General features: G+C 38.0%; 2 protein-coding genes across 2 annotated transcripts in view; one reads left to right on the forward strand and one right to left on the reverse strand.

The window, feature by feature from the left end:
- Positions 1 to 5,217: 5,217 nt before the first annotated feature.
- Positions 5,218 to 25,957, reverse strand: ZNF283 (zinc finger protein 283). The gene is made up of 5 exons (XM_077849186.1): positions 25,820 to 25,957; positions 25,090 to 25,217; positions 19,736 to 19,823; positions 17,754 to 17,880; positions 5,218 to 10,050 (listed from the first exon to the last, which is right to left on the reverse strand). The coding sequence occupies exons 3-5, from the start codon at positions 19,742 to 19,744 to the stop codon at positions 8,351 to 8,353; spliced, it is 1,836 nt and encodes a 611-aa protein (XP_077705312.1). The 5' UTR covers positions 19,745 to 19,823; positions 25,090 to 25,217; positions 25,820 to 25,957; the 3' UTR covers positions 5,218 to 8,350.
- The window catches only part of LYPD5 (LY6/PLAUR domain containing 5), a 64,920-nt gene continuing 60,183 nt past the window's right edge, over positions 21,753 to 26,489 (forward strand). Inside the window, exons 1-2 of the mRNA XM_077849343.1 lie at positions 21,753 to 21,857; positions 25,138 to 26,488. The gene's annotated coding sequence lies outside the window, so the exon portion shown is untranslated. The remainder of the gene's footprint in view (positions 21,858 to 25,137; position 26,489) is intronic.

The following is a 26,489-nucleotide window of genomic DNA, read 5'->3' on the forward strand; positions in this document are numbered from 1 at the left end:
GGTTTGGGATGGTGAAAAGTTCTGGAGATGAAGAGTGATAGTGCTTGCACAGTGTAAATGTACCAGTGCTACTGAATTATGCACTTAAAAACTGTCAAAATGGTAAACATTATGTTACATATTTTATCACAATAAGAAACATAATGAAGAAAACATAGACTACCAAGGTATTTTTAAATAGAAATTAAGGCTATTATTATTCTTAATGTTGAGTGCATGACATCCCAGTGAAATCATGAAATAAATAGTTAACAGATTTGTCTGTGAAAATAACACTCCTCTTTCAACACCCCCTTGAACAAAGTTAAAAGCAAATTAAGGAGAAAATCTTTTTTCCACATATAAGAAACAAAATATATTTGGACTGAATTAATAAGCAGTTTTTTAAAGATTTAATTTTTAAGTAATCTCTACACCCAACATGGGGCTCAAACTCACAACCCTGAGACCAAGAGTCATGTGCTTTACTGACTGAGCCAACCAGGCACCCTAATAAGCAGTTTTTATATACCAATACACAGATGAACACACTGATGTGAAAAAGATTGAGCTAAGAATATAAATAGATTTAATTAAAAAATAAATGTGTACATGAAAATATACCTAAATTTATATGACATATAATAGTGTTATTAAATATTCCATATTGGCCTAAAAACTAGCAAATCTTTACAAAAATAATATCCATTGTACCAAAATTTTATGCACTAATTCCAAAATAATTTGGTGTAAGATAATTCATATACAGCTTTCTTAAAGGGTATTTTATGCTCTTTTTAAAAATAAGCATGTCTTGAATGCAAGCAATTTTTTTAAAAGATTTTATTTATTTATTCATGAGACACACAGAGAGAGGCAGAGATATAGGCATAGGAAGAAGCAGACTCCCTGTGAGGAACCTGATGCAGGACTCAATCCCAAGACCCCAGTATCACACCCTGAGCCAAGGGCAGATGCTCAACTACTGAGCCACCCAAGTGTCCCAAATGCAACCAACTTAAAAGAACGTACTTCATAGTAATGGTTAAACTAAAGTGAAAAACTATACTTTCCATACGATTATTTATATTAGCAAGGTTTGAGAATAATCAACATTTATGAATATGCAAATAGAATATTCTATTCCAACAACTGGAAATCAGGACAGGTGTTAATAATATATATGTAGAGGTATAATGACTGATACAAGATCTCAAGAAACAAGAAATGTGTTACATACAAAAACAGGTCTCCCCAACTTTGTAAAGATACAGAGGTGCCATAAAATATAAATGTGTAGATAAATGTTTATATTTTTAATACAGTATTTTTATTTTTAAAAGATTTTATTTATTCATGAGAGACAGAGAGAGAGAGAGAGAGGCAGAGATTCAGGCAGAGGGAGAAGCAGGCCCCATGCAGGGAGCCCGACGTGGGACTTGATACCAGGTCTCCAGAATCAGGCCCTGGCCCAAAGGCAGCGCTAACCCACTGAGTCACCCAGGCTGCCCCTTAACACAGTATCTTTAAAGGCACATTGATATTAGACACTGGCTAATTCTAACTAGTTGATAAAAATATGAAATTCAAGTTTCTTCATCCTTAAGATCATTCCTTCTTTAATATTTCTATAATAAAGACTGATTCAGCCATAAAGGCCCTGAAGAACAATAAATACAGTTCAAATCCATATCATCCCACTTGGAAATTGGTGTGCCTTGGGCAAGTTGCTTAATGTTCATAAGCTCTATTTTTCCTCATTGTTATAATGGCAACATTATTACCACACATGCAGGGTTTTATTGCTAGTTTTAAATTGGTTAATTATGGGGGCACCTAGGTGGCTCAGTCAGTTAAGCATCTTACTCTTTGATTTTGGTTCAGGTCATGATCTCAGGTGTGAGATCAGACCCATGTCAGGCTCCATGACAGGAATGAAGCCTGCTTAAGATTTTTTCTCTCCGTCTTCCTCCCTAAGCATTTACCTCAAGGGCTGATCTTTTAAAAGCAATCACTTTGGGGTGCCTGGGTGGTGCAGTCAGTTAAGCATCTGACTCTTGGTTTTGGTGCAGTCATGATCTCAGGGTCTTAAGATGAAGCCCAGCATTGGGCTTCAGGCTCCATACTGAGCATGGAGTCTGCTTAAGACTCTTTCTCTCCTTCTTCTTCTCCCTCTGCCCCTCCTCCCTGCTCTTGCTGTCTCTCTAAAGCAAATAACATCTTTAAAAATTAAAAAAAAAATCAATCACTTATACTTAGGCATAAATTTAACACAATATGGTCCAGATAAGGAGACACTAGAAACAGAAGGGTAATTTTTTCAACCACATGAATTATTTCAAAATCACCCCTTCTAAGAAAACAATTAGAAGTTTTCCACCAACTAAATGAACAGAAAATTAAAAATTCAATATAGGAGAGAAACGGAAAAAAATAATCCCCATAGAGGTGGTGATAGAGGAGACCACATCTCTTGAGCACCAGGCATAGAAGGCAACCAGTTTAGGATGGATCATATTAAAATACTATGGCCAATGATAATGCAGACCCTCTTCTCCATAGTAAACACTCTGGAATAGCATAAAAGTAAACTGAATCAAAATTTTTATTGGTAAAACCCATAATAATTGTATATGGATGTCACTGAATTATGAGGCATTGATGGAATATTTTCAAGTTTTGAATCTCAACTCTGAGACAATAAATTCTGCTAATTCACATAGACTATCTGCCTAAGAACACAGAAGATGATGAAAAACATAGCTGTCCCTAAGGAGTCATTGAATAGCTTGAGAAAAGGGGAGATATTAACATTCATTTGAGTTTTGCACTATGCTTGTGTGCTATAAAAATGAGCTTAGTAAATACATTCCCCCCAGTTCTAATCATGCCTTTGTTTCATTTCCACATTGTTAATTTTGGCCTTCTCATCCTTGAAGCTAACAGAATTCCAGGAATTAAAAGAATAGGTTTCTCTGATTCTGGGAGAACAAAAAATTTTACAAGGCCAAACTCTTAATATTTTCCCTATCATAGCTACAAAAAAAAAAAAAAAAAAAAAAAGATAATAAAAAATTCCTAGTAAATGTTCTTACTAATAATACTGAATTTAATACTTCAGAATTTTTTTCTTTTTGAAGTAAACACTAACCTCTGATTAGTCTGTAATTAAGCATAATGGTCTTAATATATACATTTAATTTAAATTGTCATCTGTTTTGTGAAATGTATATGTGTAAAAGTTTTTGTTGTAAAAGTTTTTGTTTTCTTAAAGGATCACTGGTTCTGTCTTCATTCACACATAAAAAGGAAATAAAATTTATGCACCCGCTACATTTATTTAAATAATACCTTCAGGAGTCTCTGATTAATTTAAAGTATATCAGTTATTATTTCAGAAATTACCTATGACCCAAGTTAACAATTAGAGTTAAGAGCAGACATACTGTTAACTAATGGGACATGTTCCTTGCTCCCAAGAGTCGCAGAAAATGATCTCGCCTACTCTTTCCCTGAATATTGTCACACCTGTATATGATGTCTTGAAATCTGTCAGCCATCTTCGTACCCCAGCCAACACTGAGGAATACATACCAAAAAAAAAAAAAAAAAAAAAAAACAGAAGAGAATTTGAGTCTCTAAATATTTAATTTTTCTGATGAATCAAAAATCTCTGGAACCTCCTTTCTCCCGTTATATGACTCAATATACTTCCTTATTGCTTTGGCTAGTTTGCTATTTCAGTTTTTGCTGAGTATATCCTAACTACATCAAATAACTAAGGGTCATGGTTCCTACTGGGAGCTACAGATGCAGAGATAAAACTGATTTCATCACAGCCATCAACCAGCTCATGTCTGGTGGGAGATGAATACACACACACACACACACACACACACACACAGAGTCACTGTGTAGGTGTTAAATGCTTACAAGTTTTACAGATGCTTTGTGAAACCAGAGATACCCAATACATCCAGTATCAGGAGGAAGAAATAGATATTGCAAAAATATCTAAATAGCTAATAAATAATCAGAAAAATGGAAATGTAAAACAAGGTACCTACCAGAGTGGCAAATATTTTTTTAAAGCTGATGATGCTAAATATTGTCAAGGATATAGAAAAGCAGAACATTCATACACTGTTGGTGGGAGTGCCAGGTATTTTTGGAAACCTATTTAGAAAAATTAAACTTTTTTTTAAAATTTTTATTTATTTATGATAGTCACACAGAGAGAGAGAGAGAGAGGCAGAGACACAGGCAGAGGGAGAAGCAGGCTCCATGCACCAGGAGCCCGACGTGGGATTCGATCCCGGGTCTCCAGGATCGTGCCCTGGGCCAAAGGCAGGCGCTAAACCGCTGCGCCACCCAGGGATCCCATTAGAAAAATTAAACTTACTAAAGTTGAACACAGGTATACCACCCATGACCAAATCCAAGCAACTCCACTTCCAGTATTTGGAGAAAGACCTGCACGAGTATGGTCATAGCAGTCTCATAAGGAGCTCTGATTTCCCAACATAGTATTCCCAAGAACACATAATGAAGGATTTTCAATGAGGGGCTATGTCAGAATATTCCCTTTTATGTGTATCTTGGCTGGTACTACAGGGCTGGGCTGCAAAGGCTCCTTAAAATAATTATGCTAGGCACTCTGAATTAGTTGTATCCAAAGTAGAATTTTAAAGACAAGAAAATCAACAGATGCAACTAGAAAAGTGACGAAAGATCTCCAATTCAAAACAGGCCAATATAGACATATAGTTTTAAAGGTTCAATACAAAAACACAAAAATACCTCAAAAATAAAACTTTTATATAATTTCATTCATGAGATGTAAAAATTCTAAATAGTAGCAAATGAAATCTAGCAGTGCATCAGAATACATACATATACCAATAATTAACCTGGGTATATATCCAGAAATGGAAGAAAAAATCCAACAACCTGTCAACATAAATTATCATATTAACAAATTAAATACTATACAATTGCAGGAAGAGATCATAAAATGACATTTTATAACTCAGGAGCCCTTTCAACTTAGATACAACAAAGATTTACTCATGAATAAAACAAAACATTAGAAGGTAATCATTTGAGAGCATGATGCTAAGTGCCATTCCATCATAACTAACAAGCAGACTTAGTGATTGAAATGTCCAACTTTATGGTCTCCTAGTTATGGCAGCATTTCCCAATGCAGTTTCATATCCCTAAGATGGAAATAGGTAATGGAAATCAGTATTTCCGTGATAAAGTTTGAGATACACTGGTACCACAAAGTTAAACAATTTTATTCGCTAGAACATTCTTTATTTTTCTGATAAGTTGACAAGGTGCTTTTGATTTTCCTTGAGAGGGGATTTTGTAGGTTCTGCTTCATAAGCTTCTTTAACCAGAAAATCCCACTGTTTCTCAAGCACTATTCAGTACTGGTAACTTTCAAGACATAATTTCAGAAGTTCTGGGACAATTTTAGTTGTATAAGTTGCTTCTGTGTATTGATTTAGGGTTTGTCATTTTTCTAGCTTCTTACTTTGGTATGACAGGGACCATGTAGGATACTGGGGGAACAAGGCATAGTTCTGGTCCTCCATCTGACCAGATGTATCTTGGTTTCCTCCAAACACATTAAAAGGTATTTTCCACTCAATAGAGCTTCAGGCACATTCTACAACCTCTGATACACAATTTAATTATCATTCTTTTTTTGAACAATCTATAATCATTTCAGTTTTCTCTTTAATTCAGAACTTATACATATGATATGACTACATTCTCAAAAATAGTTGAAAGGTTCATCAACCTTAACTAGCTAATGGAGAGCTCTAGCAGTCACTGTCTTAATCAAATGACCAAATTTAGCAATAGCAAGAAAACTGGGTATTATGTGTTCTTGGTGTGTTGCAATATGAAATGTGTATCACCAACTATAGTGTATTCTGGCCAAAAATGTTTAAGCTTCTGACTCTAACTTGCCTTTATGATAGATACAAAGGATAGACATACAAATTAAATCTCACCTTGAGAGAAGAAACAAATCTAGAATGCATGGCATTCTATAAAACAGCTTTCCTTAAGAGTTAAGTCTTTTCAAGATTAAAATCTAGAGACATGATAACCAATGCAATGCATGAATATAGAAAAATGCTGGCTAGAAAATAAATAGCATAGGATACCTTGGGAGTACTGGGACATAGGAAGTGAATGTGAAAGAATATTACAGAATTACAGATAATTTTCTTGTGAGATCATGGTACTTAAGGCTGTTCTAATTCTTAAAAGATGCATGCTAATATATTCAAGAATGAAGTATCACTTCTACATCATAAGATGAAAGTATGTGGGTGTACATACACATCATACATACAGTTTCAGAGAGAAAGCAAGTATGACCAAATGTTAATAGAGTATATGAATGTTTATTACACTGTTCTTTAAATTTCTGAGTCTGAAATTTGTCATAATAAAATTTGGGGAAAGAATTCCAACTGGACAACTTTTTGTTTCTTTTCAATTTGTAATTTATCTCAAAATGTGAGCAGAGAATTTTAATCACTAGCTACTTCTCTGCTTGAATTCATTACAGGCAAATTGCTTCACACCTTTACCTAGTTTTTCAATAGGTGTATTCCCAACATCTTACCACTTACTAAATCCACATTTCTTTTCAGCCTTCATTTTTTTTTATGCAGCTTAAAGTATAAACTTTGAATTAAAATCCTCTCAAAAAAATCCTCTCAAGTTTTTTTGTTTTCTATATTTTACCCATAATGAACTACCTAAATTCAAATGGATGAATGGTTATAGAAGCTTTCCTAAATTCATTACACCAATGAGAAATGGATGAGTGGTTATGGAAGCTTTTCCCAATTCATTACACCAAAGAGCATTCTCTTCATAAGAATTTACTAGTAGTAATACTAAGGCTGAGAATAATAAGAACAGCAGCAAACATGTATTGACTATAGGCTACATTTGAGATACTCTTCCAAGGATCTGATGCATACTAAATCCATGCAATCTCTGCAACAGTTACCATCACCAACATTTTAAAGAAGATGCCCAGAGGAGATAAGCATTTTCCCCAACATCCCATGAGTAGTAAAGAGGTGGAAATGGTGAGGATGGTAAGTACGGTTTGTGCCATATAAGAGAGATTCCCTGTATTTGATACCTTGATAAGGTTATTCTCTAGAATAAATTTGCTTAAGTTTAACAAAAATTGAATAGTGTTGGAAGGCTTCTATACCTCCAAAAATGAACACATTTGTTATAAATTATACTTTTACAGACATAACAAAGTTGTAACTCGTGTTAGTCAAATCTTCCTATAGTGTGAATATTCTGCTATTCTAATCAGAAAAGTAACAAATGAAGTATTTCTTATTCTAAATAAATTATATTGTGACTTGTCCCATGTTTTTAAAATCGTGATTGTTGTCTCTCAAATTATTTCTGGGAAAGGGTAAACTTTTTAACTTCAAATCATTCATGAGTGAATTGGTACTTTTACAAAATACAGTAATAATGTTATGGCAATATGAAATTGCTGTAAGTTTCCAACATATACTCTTATTTTTCACATCCATCTCATGATGGACTGTTAACAATTTTGTGGACTGGCACTAGTCCCTAAACAATAGTTTTAGTAGTATTTATATAAAGGCCTTCCTACATCTCAGGGTTTTTTTTAAAGATTTTATGTATTCATTCATCAGAGGCAGAGAGAGAGGCAGAGACATAGGCAGAGGAAGAAGCAGGCTCCCTGCAGGGAGCCTGATGCAGGACTCAATCCCAGGACCCTGGGATCACGACCTGAGCCAAAGGAAGACACTCAAACAGTGAGCCACCCAGGCGCCCTATATCCCAGTTTAAAGGGCTACTCATTTGGATGCATTCTATGATGTACCCTAAGATATTTATCACATCTGTGAGCCTTCCCACATTCCTTACATTCAGTTTCACAGCAGTATGAGTTCTCTAATGTGCACAGCGAAAACTGAATTGGGTTTAGGTTCTTCCTATATTCCTTAAAGTGTTTCTAGCAAGTATAAATTCCCCAATGTTTACCAGACTTCTGCGCCATGAATAAAGATCTTCACACATTACTTATATTTAAATGGTTTCACGTCAGTATAAACCAATATTCAATAAGATTATATAAAATTATAAAGGCTTTTTCATATTCCTTATATTCAAAGTGTTTCTCACTAGTATGAATTTTCTAATATCAAGTAAATTGTCCACACACAGGTAAGGCTTTTTGCACATTCCCTACATTCATAGCTTTCTCAAGATTAAGATTCACCTCATGACAAGTTGTCCGTACATGTAAAAAAAATGTTCTTTTATATCTCTTCAATCATAAAGTATCACCAGTATCAACTGTCTCATTTGAGTAAGTTGTCCATATAAAGGCTTCCTCGCAACCTTTATATTCATAAGGTTTATCATTACTATGAGTTCTCTTATGTTGAACAAGGTCTGAGCCATTAACAAAGGTCTTCCCAAATTCCGTACAATAAGGGTTTTTACCAGTGTGAAATCTCTGATGAACACTAAGTTGATAGCCACTACCAAAGGCCTTCCCACATTCTTTACGTTCATAAGATTTCCCATCAGTATGGATTCTCTCATGTTTAACAAGGCTTGAACCCCAACTAAAGGCCTTCCCACATTCTTTACATTTAAAAGGTTTCTCACCAGTATGGATTTTCTGATGTTGAGAGAGGTGATAGCCACGACTGAAGGCCTTCCCACATTCTTTACATTCGTAGGGTTTCTCACCAGTATGGATTCTCTCATGTTGAACAAGACTTGAGCCACAATTAAAGGTCTTCCCACATTCCTTACATTCATAGGGTTTCTCTCCAGTATGAAATATCTGATGTCGAGTAAGTTGATAGCCACTACCAAAGGCCTTCCCACATTCTTTACATTCATAAGATTTCTCACCACTATGGACTCTCTCATGTTTAACAAGGCTTGAACCCCAACTAAAGGCCTTCCCACATTCTTTACATTCAAAAGGTTTCTCACCAGTATGGATTTTCTGATGTTGAGTGAGGTGATAGCCACGACTGAAGGCCTTCCCACATTCTTTACATTCGTAAGGTTTCTCACCAGTATGGATTCTCTCATGTTGAACAAGACTTGAGCCACAATTAAAGGTCTTTCCACATTCCTTACATTCATAAGGTTTCTTGCCAGTATGAAATATCTGATGTCGAGTAAGTTGATAGCCCCAACAAAAAGCCTTTCCACATACTTTACATTCATAAGGCTTCTTACCAGTATGGATCTTCTGATGCTGAGTGAGTTGATAGCCACGACTGAAGGCCTTCCCACATTCTTTACATTTATAAGGCTTCTCACCTGTATGAATTATCTCATGTTTAGCAAGGCTTGAACCCCAAAAAAAGGCCTTCCCACATTCCTTACATTTGTATGATTTCACACCAATATGAATTTTCTGATGTTGAGTGAGGTGATAGCCACGACTGAAGGCCTTCCCACATTCTTTACATTCATAGGGTTTCTCGCCAGTATGGATTCTTTCATGTTTAACAAGACTAGATCCCCAACTAAAGGTCTTCCCACATTCCTTACATTCATAGGGTTTCTCACCAGTATGAAATCTCTGATGCACAGTGAGTTGATAGGCACTAAAAAAGTCTTTCCCACATTCTTTACATTCAAAATGTTTTTCAGCCGTATGAGTTCTCTCATGTTGAACAAGTTTTGAGCCATGACTACAAGCCTTCCCACATTCCTTACAAACATAACGTTTCTCTCTATTATGAATTCTTTGATGTGCACTAAAAGATTTAATTTTTCTGTAAGTGGGCATTTTTCCATAGCTAATTATCATTTGACCAAAGTATCCCTCTTGATGTTCCTGTAGTCCCTCAAATCTGCTTTTGCACTTAGAGTTATTTTTGAAAATGGATGCCTCAAGGCCAAGAGTTTTACTTCTTTCCTTCACCTCCCATTGGGAAAAATTTATTTCAAAAATGTCTTTTTCTGAATTTGTATTTTTGGTCTCATATGTTGACTCCAAATCTGGAAAAACAAAACAAAACAAAACAAGAAAACCACATATTTTATTTCCTTTACTGGGTGGCGGGGTGGGAGCGGGGGTGGGGGGGACCCTTAATAGTAGAAATACAAAACAAATGGGAAATAATACCCATAAGTGGGCTGGGAGACTTAGTGAACTCACTGCTAAGTATATCACATCTCTACCCTGTTGAACAACAACCTCAGCTTTGACTTTTCAGCTTTTATGATCTTAATATTCTGATCTGATAGTTTTCTGGAGATTCCACAAAGATCATTTTAACAAGTTCCTCATCTTCCCATGTGAATGACCTCCTAAACCAAATGTGCCCTTCTTCAATCAAGCCCTTATGTGTCCAGGTGTAGTTCAGCTAAACTTTTAATGACTGTGTAGGCTGGCATGATAAACTAGAATCTAGAATATCCCCAAACTCAAAAACAAAACCAGGCACACCTAAAACTATTATTATAAGTCAACTATACTTAAAAAACAAAACATTAAGCTACATAATGCTCCTTCACAGAAATTTTTCTGAGAAATTGGTGTTGGGCTAGAAAGCAGACAAAATTCTGCAAACCAAGCAGTTACTAAGTTCCAAGGCTCTACTGGAAATGAAACATATGAAACAAAACTAACTAAAACTGTAACACAATCTCTGCTTAGCTCAAATCCTGATACAATCAAAGAGAGAGATGCGTCAATGATCACGTGGGAAGTTTATGGCAAAGAAAGATTTTTAAATCTAATTTGAAACCAGAAATAAAGTGAAACTAATGAAAGCTATGACCAGTCCAGCTCAGCTCCATGCTCTGTGGGATCTGAGTTATCAGCTCCTCACCCTAAATAACTCAGAAAGGAGCATATACTTCTAGGGGCAGGGAACCATCCATTCTTTAGTATTCTTCAAAATGTGTAGCACACAATAAAAAATTATGAGGTAGTTGAGGAAAGGGCAAAGTACAACATATAATAACATCCCCCCCCCCAAAAAAAAAAACCAGAAAAGAGACAAGGAATAGATGACACAAATATTAGAATCAGCAGGCAAGACCATTCAATTAAATTTTATAGATTCTGGAAGAAAAGATGGACAGTGAACAGATGGGAAATTTCAGCAAAGAAATGGAAACTCTAAAACTGTAAAACTATAAAACTGAAGCACAGAGAGAAAAAAGAAGGGGGCAAAAAGAGAACAGTGTCAGATCTGTGCAACAATATCAAACAATCCATCAGGGAACAGCATTCCAGAAAGAGGACAAAACCAAGTAAGTACTTGAAAAGATTGTTGAAATGTTCTCAAAATGTATAAAATGTATGAATGAAATCAACCTACTTTGAGCAGGATAAATACAAAGAAAAGCAACAACTGAGAACAGAAGCAAACAGTTGAAAACTGAAGATAAAGTACAATTGTAAAAAGATGCAAGCAGGAGCATTACAGTTAGAGTAACAACTATGAATTATGACTGACTTCACATCTGTAACAATAGAAGCTACAAGACAATATCCTTTTTTTTTTTAAGATTTATTTATTTTTTTGACACAGAGAGCACACAGGCAACAGGAGCAAGAGAGGGAGAAGCAGGCTTCTACTGAGCAGGGAGCCTGATGTGAAGTTCGATCCCAGGACTCTGAGATCATGACCCAAGCCAAGGCAGATGCTTAACCAACTGAGCCACCCAGGCACCCCTGGAATGGAACCTTTAATGGCTGAAAGAAGAAAGCTTTCAACCTAGAGTTTTATATAAAGCAAAAAATATTCTTCAAAATGAAGGGGAGAGATTTCCAGTCCCAGTTATAAAAAAAAATCTGGTATTAGACTTAACTCTCATATTGCAAACAACCAAAAGCTATAAAATAGGATACTAGACACAGGGCTGAGAAGCTTTTAGAGAAGATTATAAAACCTTCATATTGACCCTTTATGGCTGGCTGTATCCTTCAAAATAAGGTACAGTAAAATGCTCTCTAAATAGAGTATAATGGTCTCACTGGTCAAAAGACACTGGGATCTGAGTTTAGGGATGCTAAGGCAGCTGGAATTTGCAATTCAAGGTTTAATAATAAAGGAGCATTCAACACAATCCCAGAAGTCTATGCAGGGATTACCCCCCTCGGATCTGTAACATAATATTAATTTATGTATCCATATGGTGCCTCTCCACAAGGCGGTTGGAGTGCTAACACAGCCCAAGTGGAAAGAGGCATCCATCTGAGGCCTCACAAAGACCATATATTGAAAGACTCATCATCTGGGACAGTAGTTTTCAAAATTACTTGCCTCAGAATCCCTTATATTCTTAAAAATTATTGGTGAATTCTTTGCTTGTTCATGTATAAGTGTACTTGTCTAATGTGATTTTATAATATTTTAGTTGATTTACTAAAGAGTAGGGAAGTACTGTGGATGTGTTTGTGGGGAGTAATTTTAGTCATGACCAGTTGGTCCCAGACAAACCGCAGTAAGTGCTGTTTAACTTAACAGTATCTTATTGTTTTATATACATCAACATTTGGGTATAAGGATTATGTATGCACTCAAAAGGAAGCCAAGATATTTAAACTGACCAACCCAATGTTACAACTACTCTAAGATGGTCAAATACAAACTAAAAGAAATGCACTTTTGTACAGTTTAACATCAACAAATAGTTCAGTAACGTTGAATTTAGTTCAACCAATCTGAATTGCCATGCAAGAATTTGTATTACAATTACTTGGTAAGTAAGGCTTAACAATGTTAGTAAATGAATATAGGTTTAACTTCTTTTTAAATGTTAAAAAAATTGTTGAGGACTCAAAGAGCTTTTGTTTGTGTGATTTATACTTTTTGATATTTACCATATTAGAAATTAAAACTGAGAAATTGGGATCCCTGGGTGGTGCAGCAGTTTAGCGCCTGCCTTTGGCCCAGGGCACAATCCTGGAGACCCGGGATCGAATCCCATGTCAGGCTCCCGGTGCATGGAGCCTGCTTCTCCCTCTGCCTATGTCTCTGCCTCTCTCTCTCTCTCTCTCTCTCTGTGTGACTATCATAAATAAATTTTAAAAAAATAAAAAATAAATAAAACTGAGAAATTAAAGATATTAATTCACTTGAAAATAATAAACCATTGCCTGTTAATGCAAATAATAAACTTGTGAAAATTATATTTTCCAAAACAACAAAGATTTTGGAAGTTCCCCAAAAAGTTAAAAATAGCACTACCATATGACCCAGCAATTGCACTACTAGGTATTTATCCAAAGAAAACAAACATAGCGATTTGAAGGGGCACATGGACCCCAATGTTTATAGCAGCAATGTCCACAACAGCCAAAATATGTAAAGAGCCTAGATATCCATTGACATATGAATGAATAAAGAATGTGTGTGTGTGTGTGTGTGTGTATGTATGTGTAAGAAATGGAACATTACTCAGCCATCAAAAAGAATGAAATCTTGGGATGCCTGGGTAGCTCAGCAGTTGAGTGGTTGCCTGTGGCCCAAGGTGTGATCCCGGGATCTGGGATCAAGTCATGCATCGGGCTCCTTGCAGGGAGCCTGCTTTTCCCTCAGCCTATGTCTCTGCCTCTCTCTCTCTCTGTGTGTCTCTCATGAATAAATAAATAAAATCTTAAAAAAAAAAAAATGAATGAAATCTTGCCATGCTTGCAATGACATGGATGGAACTAGAGAGTATTATGCTAAGTGAAATAGAGAAGAACAAATATCATATGATTTCACTCATGTGTGGAATTTAAGATACAAAAAAATAAACATAGGGGAAGGGAAGGAAAAATAAAAACAGAGGGAGGCACCCATAAGAGATGCTTAAAGGAAATAAAAGGGTTGCTGGAGGGGAGGTGGGTGTCATCTCATGGTTTTTAAAATACAGATGTAAATGTGTGTGTACAAATATATGTATATAAGTATATTCCCTATCTCTGACCACTCAGAGACTTGGGAGCGGCCAGCCATCTCCCAGAAGCAATGAGTAACTCTAATACACAGATTTTGGCTTCTACCATTCTCCACAAGAAGGAACCAGAGCACCTTGAAGAAATGGTTGACATTACGACTGTAGCAGGGAAGCAGAAGATGAGCCTGACACAACATGTTTTTTTTTTTTTTTTTTTAAGATTTTATTCATTTGTGAGAGACACAGAGAGAGAGAGAGAGAGAGAGAGAGAGAGAGAGAAAGATGCAGAGACACAGGCAGAGGGAGAAGCAGGCTCCATGCAGAGAGCCCAACGTGGGACTCTATCCTGGGTCTCCAGAATCACGCCCTGGGCAGAAGGCGGGCTAAACTGCTGAGTCACCTGGGCTGCCCCCACAACATGTTTTTGTGTCAGAAAATAAGGAGATGCTCCATCAGTGATAGAGACATGCCAAAGGACATAGAAGCCTCATTAGAGGGTTCTCACAGATCAAATCTGGGACAAGTTCAAATATTTTTAACTTCAAAATGAATAACAAAAAGAACAGATTACAACCCACCAACTAAAGATCCAATATATGAATACATTGAAAATTTGAAGATGACCATATTTAAAAGTCTCCAAGTCTTCTTCACAAAATACACATTAAAGGAAAAATTATTAATTTTACAGGGAGGAAGCCAGCAGACACTAACCTAATCAAGTGCTCTAAGTATTATCAGTAATGACAAACCATTTGTATTACCTGACAGAATGTAAGAACACAGCATCCATTTTGTGATCCTGCTGCCACAGATGCATAAATCTAAATCTAATCATAAAGAAAAGTACAAACACAAACTGAAGGACACTCTACAAAATAACTGGCCTATAGTCTTCAAAAACCAGCAGGAATGCAGATTAAGGAAGGATGTATGGACTGTTTCAGAATGAAAGGCTACATAATCAAACCCCTAAAACAAAAACAACAAAACTGTATTATCAGGCCCTCGCCTATCTCACCAACCTAATTTCTTTACTCTCCTTTACTAACTTTGCCCTGGCCTTAAAATTCCTCCGACAGTTTCTTTGCAAACACAGAGCCTTTGCATTTACTGTTCACTGTGACTGATATATTCCTCCCCCAGATAGTCATATAATTTGATCCCAGTCTTCCTTCATGTTTTCAAGAAAGCTTTCCCTGACTATCTTATCGAAATTAGCCCTGTCAATTTCTATCATTTTCTATTCTCTTGTGATCTTTACCTCCCTGACCACCATGTTTCATTACATAACATTATTTACCTATTTATTTACTTATATTTGGTTTCTCCCTGACTACATAAAACTCTATTTGAGAATGGGCAAGTTATCAATCTTATTCATGACTGTATTGGTAGTGCCCAGTTCAATGCCTAGCTAGGAGAAAGCAGTCAAAATATTTGCAGAACTTACGAGTGAATGCATTCATTCATACACATGCAGAAATGCAAAAGGGCTAGAAAGCAGCTGATCAAACATATAAGTAGAATGGTTGCACCAGAAACAAAAAGAGAATGCCTTCCTTGCTGAAATGGGAGGGAAATATGAGAAGAAAAACAAAGAGTAAGAAATGAGATCAAATGGAAGTTCGTTTGGTAGCCCAAAGTGGGATCTCAATTTCTTTCCTCCACAGGCCTTGGTCCTTTGTAGGGAGCTTTCCAAACACTATCCCAGCTATTCTCTTCCTCCTGTGTGACCCATGAGGTTGGTTCCCTGCAATGATAGTTCCTTCCTGCCTTTGACTTCCTGGGTTCCAACTTCTTGGCCCTCCCCTCACAACCATCCAGGACTCTTGTCCTTGCTCCCATAATGTCACATCCAATGAGAAATGGGAGTGTCTGCTTACAAGAAAAGAAATGCTAAATGGTATAGACCTTTTTTTAATGATGAGATCAAAACATGTTAAATTTGCAGTAAAAACTAAAAATCATATTGATAAAGACTTCACAGAAGAGAAGGATGACAGAAATGAAAAACATGAGATCACATCAGTAGGAAAATGATCTTGTTTCAGATTCATTCAGGCTCCATCTCTCTGGAGCAAACAGAAAGCAGGTGGTTCAGAACACAGACTCATGAGCCAGACTTCCTTACAGACTCAATTGCTGCTACTTCCTCCCACTAGCTGCGTGACCCACACTGTAGGTGTTTCTGTATTCTCATCTATAGAAAGGGAATAAAAACATTACCTGCCTCATGGGGATGTTGTGAAAGTTAAAATGCTAAAGTATTTGTTCTGCTTAGAACAGAGCCTGGTTTATAGTAAGCACAGTGTAAAGTATGATTATTATTATAGTTACTACTGTTATTTTGCTAACAGGAAAAGAAGTTTCATGAGATATTTTTAGGATTTAATTCAGTGTCGAATTTAACCGTAAAATGCAAAGTTCACAGATTGCAACTTTCAACCACAACTGTGTTGAAAGGAATGTGTTCACTTATTACGAAATAAATCTGCTTAGCCAATCCTCCTCTCTATAAAGTAGAAGGCTCTTTTGAAAGTCCGAGTACATCAGGACCCTGTTTCTAACTATACTCCTTGCATGTGGGTCAAAAAAATAACAATGAGCAGTGCTTCTTCAATGTGTATAAAATCACCTGTACCCACCATTTGCTTTGATGTGGATGGAACTGGAGGATATTATGCTGAGTGAGATAGGTCAATCGGAGAAGGACAAGCATTATATGGTCTCATTTATTTGGGGAACATAGAAATTAATGAAAGGGAATAAAGGGAAAGGAGAGAAAATGAGTGAAAATATCAATGAGGGTGACTAAATATGAGAGACACCTAACTCTGGGAAACGAACAAGGGGTGGTGGAGGGGGAGGTGGTCGGGGGGTTTGGATGACTGGGTGATGGGCACTGATGGGGGCACTTGGCGGGATGAGCACTGGGTGTTATGCTATATGTTGGCAAATTGAACTCCAAAAAAAAAAAAAAAATCACCTGGGGATCCTGTATAAATTCAGATTCTGTTCAGCAGGTCTAGGTAAGACCTAACAAGCCCCAGAAGAAGCTGATGTTAGGTATATAATACATACCAATAAAAAAAGCTGGGACGCCTGAGTGGCTCAGCAGTTGAGCATCTGCCTTTGGCTCAGGGCATGATCCTGGGTCTGGGGATTGAGTCCCACATCAGGCTCCCTGTGAGGAGCCTACTTTCTCCCTCTGTCTATGTCTTTGCTCCTCTCTCTGTGTCTCTCAGGAATAAATAAAATATTAAAAAAAAAAAAAAAAAAGCTAAAACCCCACATAAACCAAAGCTTCTAATCACTGAGAACACAATCCACATTCCTTCCTCAAACCAACAAAACTGCCTATCATCTGGGCCTTGATCTCCTTCACTAACTCCTTGGTATCCTCTCCTTCGCTCACTCTGCTCTGGTCTTCCTATGGTTCCTCAAACAAAATAATCACACCTTGAGTAGCAAGGACACAGATCATCTATAGACATGCTAAAGTTAAATACAGTATGACTCCTGGTTTCTTTGACAATGGTTATGAATTAATACCCCATCATGCAAATCCAGCTCCTTGGTAACAAAGAAGAGAGGCCACTGCAGGAAAAACCAAAGGAAAGTGTGAAGGTATGAGAAGAGGAAGGAACTCAATGAACCCATTTCTAACCCAACAAATATCAAAACATCCCTTTGGGAGAAGATATTCACTTGGTTTCTTTAAGACAGCCTTATAATTCCCATAGCAAAAGCCGATGGTGCAGAGAAAAAGATTCTACAGTATTTCAGGCAGGTGACCTTACCCAATGAGACCAAGTTACTATAGTTCTCCAACATCACATCCACGTACAAGTCCCTCTGAGCAGGGTCCAGGCACTCCCACTCCTCCTGAGAGAAGTCGATGGCCACATCCCTGAAAGTCACCAAGCCCTAAAACCAAAAACCCATATATTACTTGTGAAATTGAAGAGATTTAAGAATTTAAGAAAATATTTCCAAGAGGGGACAAAAAGGATTGTGAAGGATAAACTGCAAGAAGAGGAAAATATAACAATCAAGCAGGTTGGAAGCCTATGATATATAGAGGTAGGGAAAAGTAAAGAAATTAATATGACCAAAGCAAAGTATCTGCATATTCTAGAAAAATCCTGTTACAGCAGAAAAACTTCTTGGATATTGTGAAATAACTAGACCTGTCTGATAATATATAAAATAATCCTGGTTTCTCTTCCATTTAATAAAAATAGCGTGTGTTGAAGAGGGGTGAGGTGAATATGTATACATACACACAACCCACTATGTGCCTGCTTCACAAATTCTTTATTAACATGAACTGCTCTTTAGTTTTTCCCTTTAAGGAATACAGAAAACAAATAAGAAAACTCTTTTTTCTAAATGTACTATGAAATCAATATTTTAGAAAATTTCCATTAAATTAAGGATAATTGTTAAGCCTCAAGTAAATCACTGTTAGATTATATCATAAGCCTTTTTTCTTATATTGATGAATACATAAGATGTCTTTATTAGCTGCAGTTCAGTTCATCATATAGATGTGAGATTAATATCTCTACTATATTTATACATTTAGGCTGAACAAAACTTCTAAAGATCTTAATTCTAGGAATCTCTCATCATCTAGTATTTAGAAATCTGGATCACCTTCTTGATTACCATCAACCACCACTCACCCAACACCATCCTCATTCCCAAGTTGGAGGACACCAAAAGGGCACATCATATATGACACAGATGCCACGCAAGATCTGCGCATCCTGGTCAATAACCAAATGGACTCTGATGCCAGTGTTCATCAATTAGGGAACCACTTTCCCTGGAAAGAGCCTTGCAAAGCCTTACTGAAACTGAGGCCAAGACCAAGAAACCCCAAATTTCATCATCTCTCTGGGAAACTCAGATCTGTGAAGTGCCAAGTTTGCCTGTGTGGTCAAATGAGACCCTCATCACTAGGTAAATACCAAAGCTCTTTCAAAGAAGGGAAAGAAGAGAGCTCTTTCTCTGCTTTCAGAGAAGCAACTGAAAATGTTCTCTTGGGTGACCACCCGACTGTCTAAGGGCATTGTATCCTGACTGGCTTCCTTCTTAGATGCCTAGCAATCAGCACCTTAACCTGAAAAAGGAGTAACTGTTGTTTTCAAAATGTCTAGTCTTCCCATTCTCTCTTTTCTCCTTCCCTTACAGAAATTCTGTTTGTGCTGATAGATGACATCAATCTGCTATTGGTTTTCCTTGTACACAAGTGAAAATGTGTTCATTGTTAACTGTATTTCTTTGAGTTATTCTTTGACGGAAGCTAAAGTATTTCCCTCAAAAGACTTCTATCCCTTCACTGCTTTTGATAGAAGACTGGCACACAGATGTTAGATAATGTGTACCATAAATATGATGACACCGATTGGGCTATTTGGCATTATCCTTTATTGGAATAGGAACTGAGAAGTAGGGTCAGGATTGGGGTTCTGTTCTGTAGAAAGCTTTAGGACAATTAAAGATTCATATGACCTAAAAACCACAATATTGGGATCCCTGGGTGGCGCAGCGGTTTGGCGCCTGCCTTTGGCCCAGGGCGCGATCCTGGAGACCCGGGATCGAATCCCACGTCGGGCTCCCAGTGCATGGAGCCTGCTTCTCCCTCTGCCTGAGTCTCTGCCTCTCTCTCTCTCTCTCTCTGTGACTATCATAAATAAATAAAAATTTAAAAAAAAAAAAAAAAAAGAAAGTTTAAAAACCACAATATTTCAAGGACAGAGAAATACCAACTTACATCAGTCATGGTTCTAGAATTGCAAGAACTAGTTAATAATCCATGGGGTTCCTCTATTGGTGAAGCAGAGAATCCAGAAAAGCCAGAGCTGGGGAGGGAAAAAAAAAAAGCTTTAGACCGGGTGTGCTTAAATGATCCATCCCATCCTGACTTAAGCTAATATAAGCTTCCATCTCTTCCATTTCTGCTTCTACTCCACACCCCCACAAGCATTTGTGGTATCTAAACTCTCACCTAAAACCCAAATGTTCTTCAGTAGGAAGGGTTCTGGCAGTGCCTGCTTCTGGGGAATGCTGATATGGGCCAGAGGTTAGACTACTAAGTCCTGCCCAGACTGGATCTTCCTCCCACCATTCCCATCTCTCAGGACTAAGAAACAGCCACATGATCCAAGCCAGAACATCCTTCATGGGCTCAGGGCTGAAGATAGTCAAGACATAGGAGTGGACAGGATGTACAATTGCCTAAGCCCAAAAAGCTGATCTCTTAATGCACTCAGAACATCCATGCAGTGGAATGCTATAAAACCATGCTAAGTTGGGGAAAATAATCAAGATATATCATCAATAAAAAAATAGCTACAGAATGTACAGTATGATTATATTTATAAATTATATGTGTTTATCAATATAGAAAAGACCAATAATCAGATATCAATAGTGGAAAAAATGGCTTAGAAAGTTATACATCCATAGACAATAAAGTTTTTCTTTTTATTGTGGTCATAATACTCTTTTTGTTTAAGTACTCTGCACAGTTTTTGTAATCATGGCCATTCATTATACTACTATATAATTTCTAAATAGTTATGTCCTGCCTAGGAAAAAAGAAATGGCTGAAATTCCCCCAAGAAATGTCATGGATATATGGATGAGATTGCAACCTTGCTTCTCTTTACACCTTCTAACATATGGGCTTATTTTGTATCTGATATGTCTTTTTAGACAGGATACTCCCCTGATAACTGCTGAATCACCTGATCCTGTTAGTCTCACCTAGCAACTAGCATTAGTAGGATAAAAATCGTACAGTATAAAACTCAGAACAAATTCCATATGCCTCCACAAAGCTGGTCATGACCCAATAGTTCTGCCATAATTCCCTTCCAACAAGTTCCTAAGACAGGCAGCCTGATTGCTTATTGGACTCTGTTGCTGTTAGCCTTTGTTACTCCTATGTATATTATTTGGTCTTCCTTGTCTTAAAGGTAACAACCATGTTTCTCAATTATTTTATTACCTTCCAAGTACTATGTCAGGCTCTTAAATTTGGGGTAAATTTTTACCCAAAATTCCCTGATGGAAATGTATCCTTAAAACAGCTAGAGAAGGGATCCCTGGGTGGCGCAGCGGTTTGGCGCCTGCCTTTGGCCCAGGGCGCGATCCTGGAGACCCGGGATCGAATCCCACATCAGGCTCCCGGTGCATGGAGCCTGTCTCTCCCTCTGCCTATGTCTCTGCCTCTCTCCCTTTCTCTGTGACTATCATAAAAAAAAAAAAAAAAAAAAAAAAAAAAACAGCTAGAGAAGTATAAACATATACATGCAAATATTTATGCATGGGTGCACCTGAGTGGTGCAGTTGGTTAAATTATATGACTCTTTCTTTCAGCTCAGGTTGTGATCTCATGGTCCTGGGGTCGAGCCTTGTCTCAGGCTCTATACTCAGCAAGAGTATATCAAGAGTCTGCTTGAGTTCTCTCTCCCTCTCCCCCTGCCCCTCCTTCTCATGTGTTCTCTCTCTCTCTCTCAAATAAATAAATAAATCTTTAAAAAATAATCAACCAAAAATCATTTATGACAACAAAGAATTAGCAACTACATAACAGTAAGTAAATGGTTTGCTCGATTGTAACCTGCTATGTTCTCATTAGTCTGATGGTATCAGACCATATTAATTGATGAAGAAAAACACACATAATCAATTTCTTAGTGAGGTGGGCAGATTTGTAAAGGATACACAATGTGGGAAGTGTATCTGAAATTAAGATAAAGCTCTTGTGTTGGACTTTCAGGACGTGAATCCAGGCATGATGGTGACCAATTTCTCATCACTTCTATGTCCCTGCCCACAAAAGAAGAATAGGAACATCAACTACGACAGATGGCTGCACTGAAGATTATGTAAGAAAATCCACATAAAATATTGGTATACAATAGAGGTGCCAGGCTGGCTCAGTTGGAGAGGCATGTGACTTTTGATTTCAGGATTGTGAGTGTTTGAGCCCTACACTGGATGTAGAGATTACTTTAAAAAAATTTTTTTAAAGAGGTTCTCAGAAAGATATACAGGAGTTATCCTCTCCTCCCAGTAGCTGCAGATAGGACTCAGCATCATAAAGATGGCTTAGAAAATACAACCCAATTAGGTGTCAAGAACAGAACATTAACCAGAGGCTTGATCTTGTTCTATGCAAATTGGTGGTTTATCTGAATATTGATAACTATAACCTTCTTATTCTACCTTCTGATATTAGTATCTGTCCTTGGAAATTTTATTTGTAAATAGATTTTCACAAGACAGAATATACACATTGGAAATTATCACTATTTTCTATGGAAGTAACCTTTAAAATAATCTAATTCTGAATGTCTTTGTGGCTCTTATAATTCTTAAAATGGTGTTTCTATATTCTTAAAAGTTGTGAATACTTCAGATTTTTAAAAAAGAAATCACTGACACTTCTCTCTTCTTTCTATATATTCAAGATTAAAATAAACCCCACATCTGGATTGGACTTCTCCTTCAAAATAAGAGCTAGAGAGTCTTTAACTCAATTGTATCACCAATTACTGTTATCTTATTCTGCAGAAACAAAACCAGACACATAGGCTCACAGGGAAAAAAATTTAAACAGAAACACACCAAAATATTAAGAATGATTAACTCTAGAGAATGTATTTTTTTTTTTAATTTTTATTTATGATAGTCACAGAGAGAGAGAGAGAGAGAGAGAGAGAGAGAGGCAGAGACATAGGCAGAGGGAGAAGCAGGCTCCATGCACCAGGAGCCCGACGTGGGATTCGATCCCAGGTCTCCAGGATCGCGCCCTGGGCCAAAGGCAGGTGCCAAACCGCTGCGCCACCCAGGGATCCCAACTCTAGAGAATGTAATTTTAACTTCCTTCTCTATATGTTTTCTGGATTGTTAAACTTTCTGCCACACTGCCAAACCGCTGCGCCACCCAGGGATCCCAACTCTAGAGAATGTAATTTTAACTTCCTTCTCTATATGTTTTCTGGATTGTTAAACTTTCTGCCACACACAATTAATTGAATATTAATTCAATAAGAAATATAAAGATATTTCCAAATGTAAAGAATTGAATAATAGGGAAGGAGCATATTTCAATCATGAAGAAAACTGAAAAAACAGATCCAACACTGAAAATCAGTGGGTCAGAAACAAAGTACAGCTACCAGCTGTTGAACATCCTATAGCTAATGGCTCAACACTACACTGAGACACTTTCACTATCAAGATTCCTCGGTAATGGACATCAATTATGTAAGTTACCTTCAAAGTCTGAGAAAGGAAATATATGTACATAAACAGAAAAATATCTGGTACAGAAAGGATGCTCAACAAGTGTAGCTACACCTCTCCACTTCTTCACTGAATAGTCCATTAAAAAAAATTTTTGGATATAATCCTTGAAATATGTCTTTCAAAACCTTCTCCTACTAAATGGGATTCTTTATATAACCCATAATATTCTTGAAGACTTTTGTTCATAACTACAACTATTACTTAATATTTTACTATTTTCATTTTTCCTTCTTTTGATTCATTATAAACTCAATTTTTATTAGGTACACATTATTCCATTACAGGATATACTGCAATTAACTGTTTCTCTATCACTGGACCCTAATTTTGTAAAAGCTCCATCCCAGCTATCAAATCTTTTTTTTTTTTTTTTCCAGCTATTAAATCTTAATTCCAAACCAATGGAGTTAGATGTTTTCTGGGTCATGTACACTTGACAATCTCATGAAATTATAGACATTTTGCCCACTTAAAAAAATAAATTTACAGGGACAGCCAGGGTGGCTCAGTGGTTTAGCACCACCTTCAGCCCAGGGTGTGATCCTGGAGACCAAGGATCGAGTCCCACGTCGGGCTCCTTGCATGGAGCCTGCTTCTCCCTCTGCCTGTATCTCTGCCTCTCCCTCTTTATGTCTCTCATGAATAAATAAATAAAATCCTAAAATAAACAAATAAATAAATTTACAAATATTTACATAAATTATGCCTCAATTTCAAGGAGTCTGCAATCACCTGGCAGCTCATAAATGGAACAAGACCTCATGTTAAGATTCCCTATACTAGACCACTAGAGCATCTGGTCACTTTTAAACCTGCAAGCACCCATCACAATCATCTTTGTATTTCTCTTCAAATTTCAATCATAAAAAGCTGATGTGAAAATCAAGAATCACCACATAACAGCAAATCTTAATATTCACTAAGCCTGTATCATGGGGCAGACTCTATTCTAAGGAGCTTTAAATACTCTGACTCATTTTACAATCTCTATAACCCCCATTAGGTAGGCATTATTTTGTCTTAATTTTGTAGATGTGACACAGAGAACCTGAGTCACCTAAGCTCACACCACTAGTAACAGAGCCATGATTTGAATATAGATGCTCTGATCCAGAGCCTTACCCTTAACCATAACACAGTACCACTTCTATAACACTCACAAAATTGGACCTGAAATAACTCATGTTTAGCAATGTTTCAGATTATATATATTTTTTAAGATTTTATTTATTTATTTATTCATGAGAGACACACAGAGAGAGGCAAAGACATAGGCAGAGGGAGCAGGAGGCTCCCTGCAGGGAGCCTGATGAGGGACTTGATCCCAAAGGTAGATGCTTAACCACTGAGCCACCCAGGCGTCCGTTTCAGATTTCTACCTAAAGATTATCTGAAACTCTCTGTCCTTGTTGGTGCAAACTGCAAACCCTTATGCTCAAAGCCCAATCCCTAAAAGCCTTATCTAAATACCAATCTCCTCAAGTAATCATAGTCTAAAATAAAACTCTAACACTAATCTCTAGGAGGTGTTATTTCTACACCATCAGCATACTTAGAAAGGAGGAATGCACCAAAGGATTTAAATGATTTGCCCTTTGAACAGGTAGCTATTGAGAATAAGGACAATAAGGTGTCACTAAGAAAAGGGACGCAGCAGCGCCTGGGGGTGTGTGTGTGGGGGGTCACTGACCACAAGGAAAACCCAGGATGGACACTACCAGTGACACTGCAGGCCAGGGAAAGCAAATATTCTCATGATCTAAAAACAAATATAAGTGTGTGAATAAAGAAGAAACACAAACTCACCTTAACTTTGATTTCAAAATAATACAACAATTCTTCCTTTCTCCTCAGGGTCCTTCTTAGAAACCCGGCAGCGGCAGGGGGGAAAGAAGAATCATGAGACACCAGCATTTCTTGGAGCACAGACCTAACTAAAAAAATTTAAAAATTAAAAAAAATTAAAAAAAAAAAAAAAAAGAAAACCACAACGCCGTCTAGAGCCATGTCTGCCTTCAACCACACAAAACCAAATGGAATTGAAAGGAAGGCTGGAATCTATCTTTGCGTTGACAGCAATTGTTGGGGACAGAGGTCTGGTTGCAGTGCTTATGAAACACGTAGCTGGCTCCCAAGGAGCTCCTGGACGCGCCCTTGTGGGAATCTTACCTCTGGGACCTCCCCATCACGTCTTCCTCGCAGCATGTCACGAGGACACTTCCAGATGTGCACTGCTCATCCCAAGACGGGACCTATGCCTTCTGGTGTCAAACGCTCACTCTAGCGCTTAGTGTAGGACTCCTTCTCCTGCGGTCATTAAACTTTGGCAGGCCCGAAGAAAGTCTAGAGGGTACCAGCACACAGCCAAAGCACCCCGTCACCCCGTCACACATTCCCAGTCGCACACACCATCACGGAGGCACACGCCGGCCCTGCCACGCCATCTGTCACGCACCATCCTTCTCAGCCGCTCGCGCACACACAGGCTGGAGGCTCCGAACGCGACACGCCCTGTCCGCGACCCGGGCCTCCTCACCTCGGGCGCCTCCGGGGGGGGGGGGGGTCACCCCTACGCTCGCTGCGGGTTCTAACCCGGCGCTGATTACTTCTTCCGAAGCGAGAAACTCACCGCGCAGAGCCCAAGCACCTTCAGGACGCCGGAAATGGCCCCACAGACTTATGGGAAATAAAAGCCGGAAAGTCTTCGGAGGCTGGGAACCTGGCCCTCCAAAGAGCTCTCCGCGGGCAAACTCGCCCCGCCCGGAAGAAAGACCTGTGCCCGGAGACTTCTGGGAAATGTAGTCCACGGCGGGCAAACCCCGAGCAGCTGGGATCCTGGACCCTCAGTAGGCGTGCGACTCCGCTACGTGTAGCAAAGGCGCTTTTGCCAAAATCAACCCGGAGTTCTAGCCTCTGCTGCAGGGAGCTGGTCCCGGCTCAGCGAGCGCCGCGGCTCAGTTGTCTTTTATATCTTTGACAAATGGTTGTGGTCTTTGATGAATGGTTCTCGAGGAAGGCTGAGGAACACATTCTGGACTCCAGAGAAGGTGAAGATGGGAAAGGTGACAGGAGTGTGACCGGGGATTTAGGCTTCGGTGCACGGGAACATCTCAAGTAAGGTCCACGGGAATAACTCTGAGCTTCCCTAGTTTACGAGAGACTGGCAGGGTCTGCCAGTTGAATAGATGGGTGCGTCTTCCTCCGGG

The sequence above is a fragment of the Canis aureus genome, chromosome 1 (genome assembly GCF_053574225.1).
Source record: "Canis aureus isolate CA01 chromosome 1, VMU_Caureus_v.1.0, whole genome shotgun sequence".
Lineage (NCBI taxonomy): Eukaryota > Metazoa > Chordata > Mammalia > Carnivora > Canidae > Canis > Canis aureus.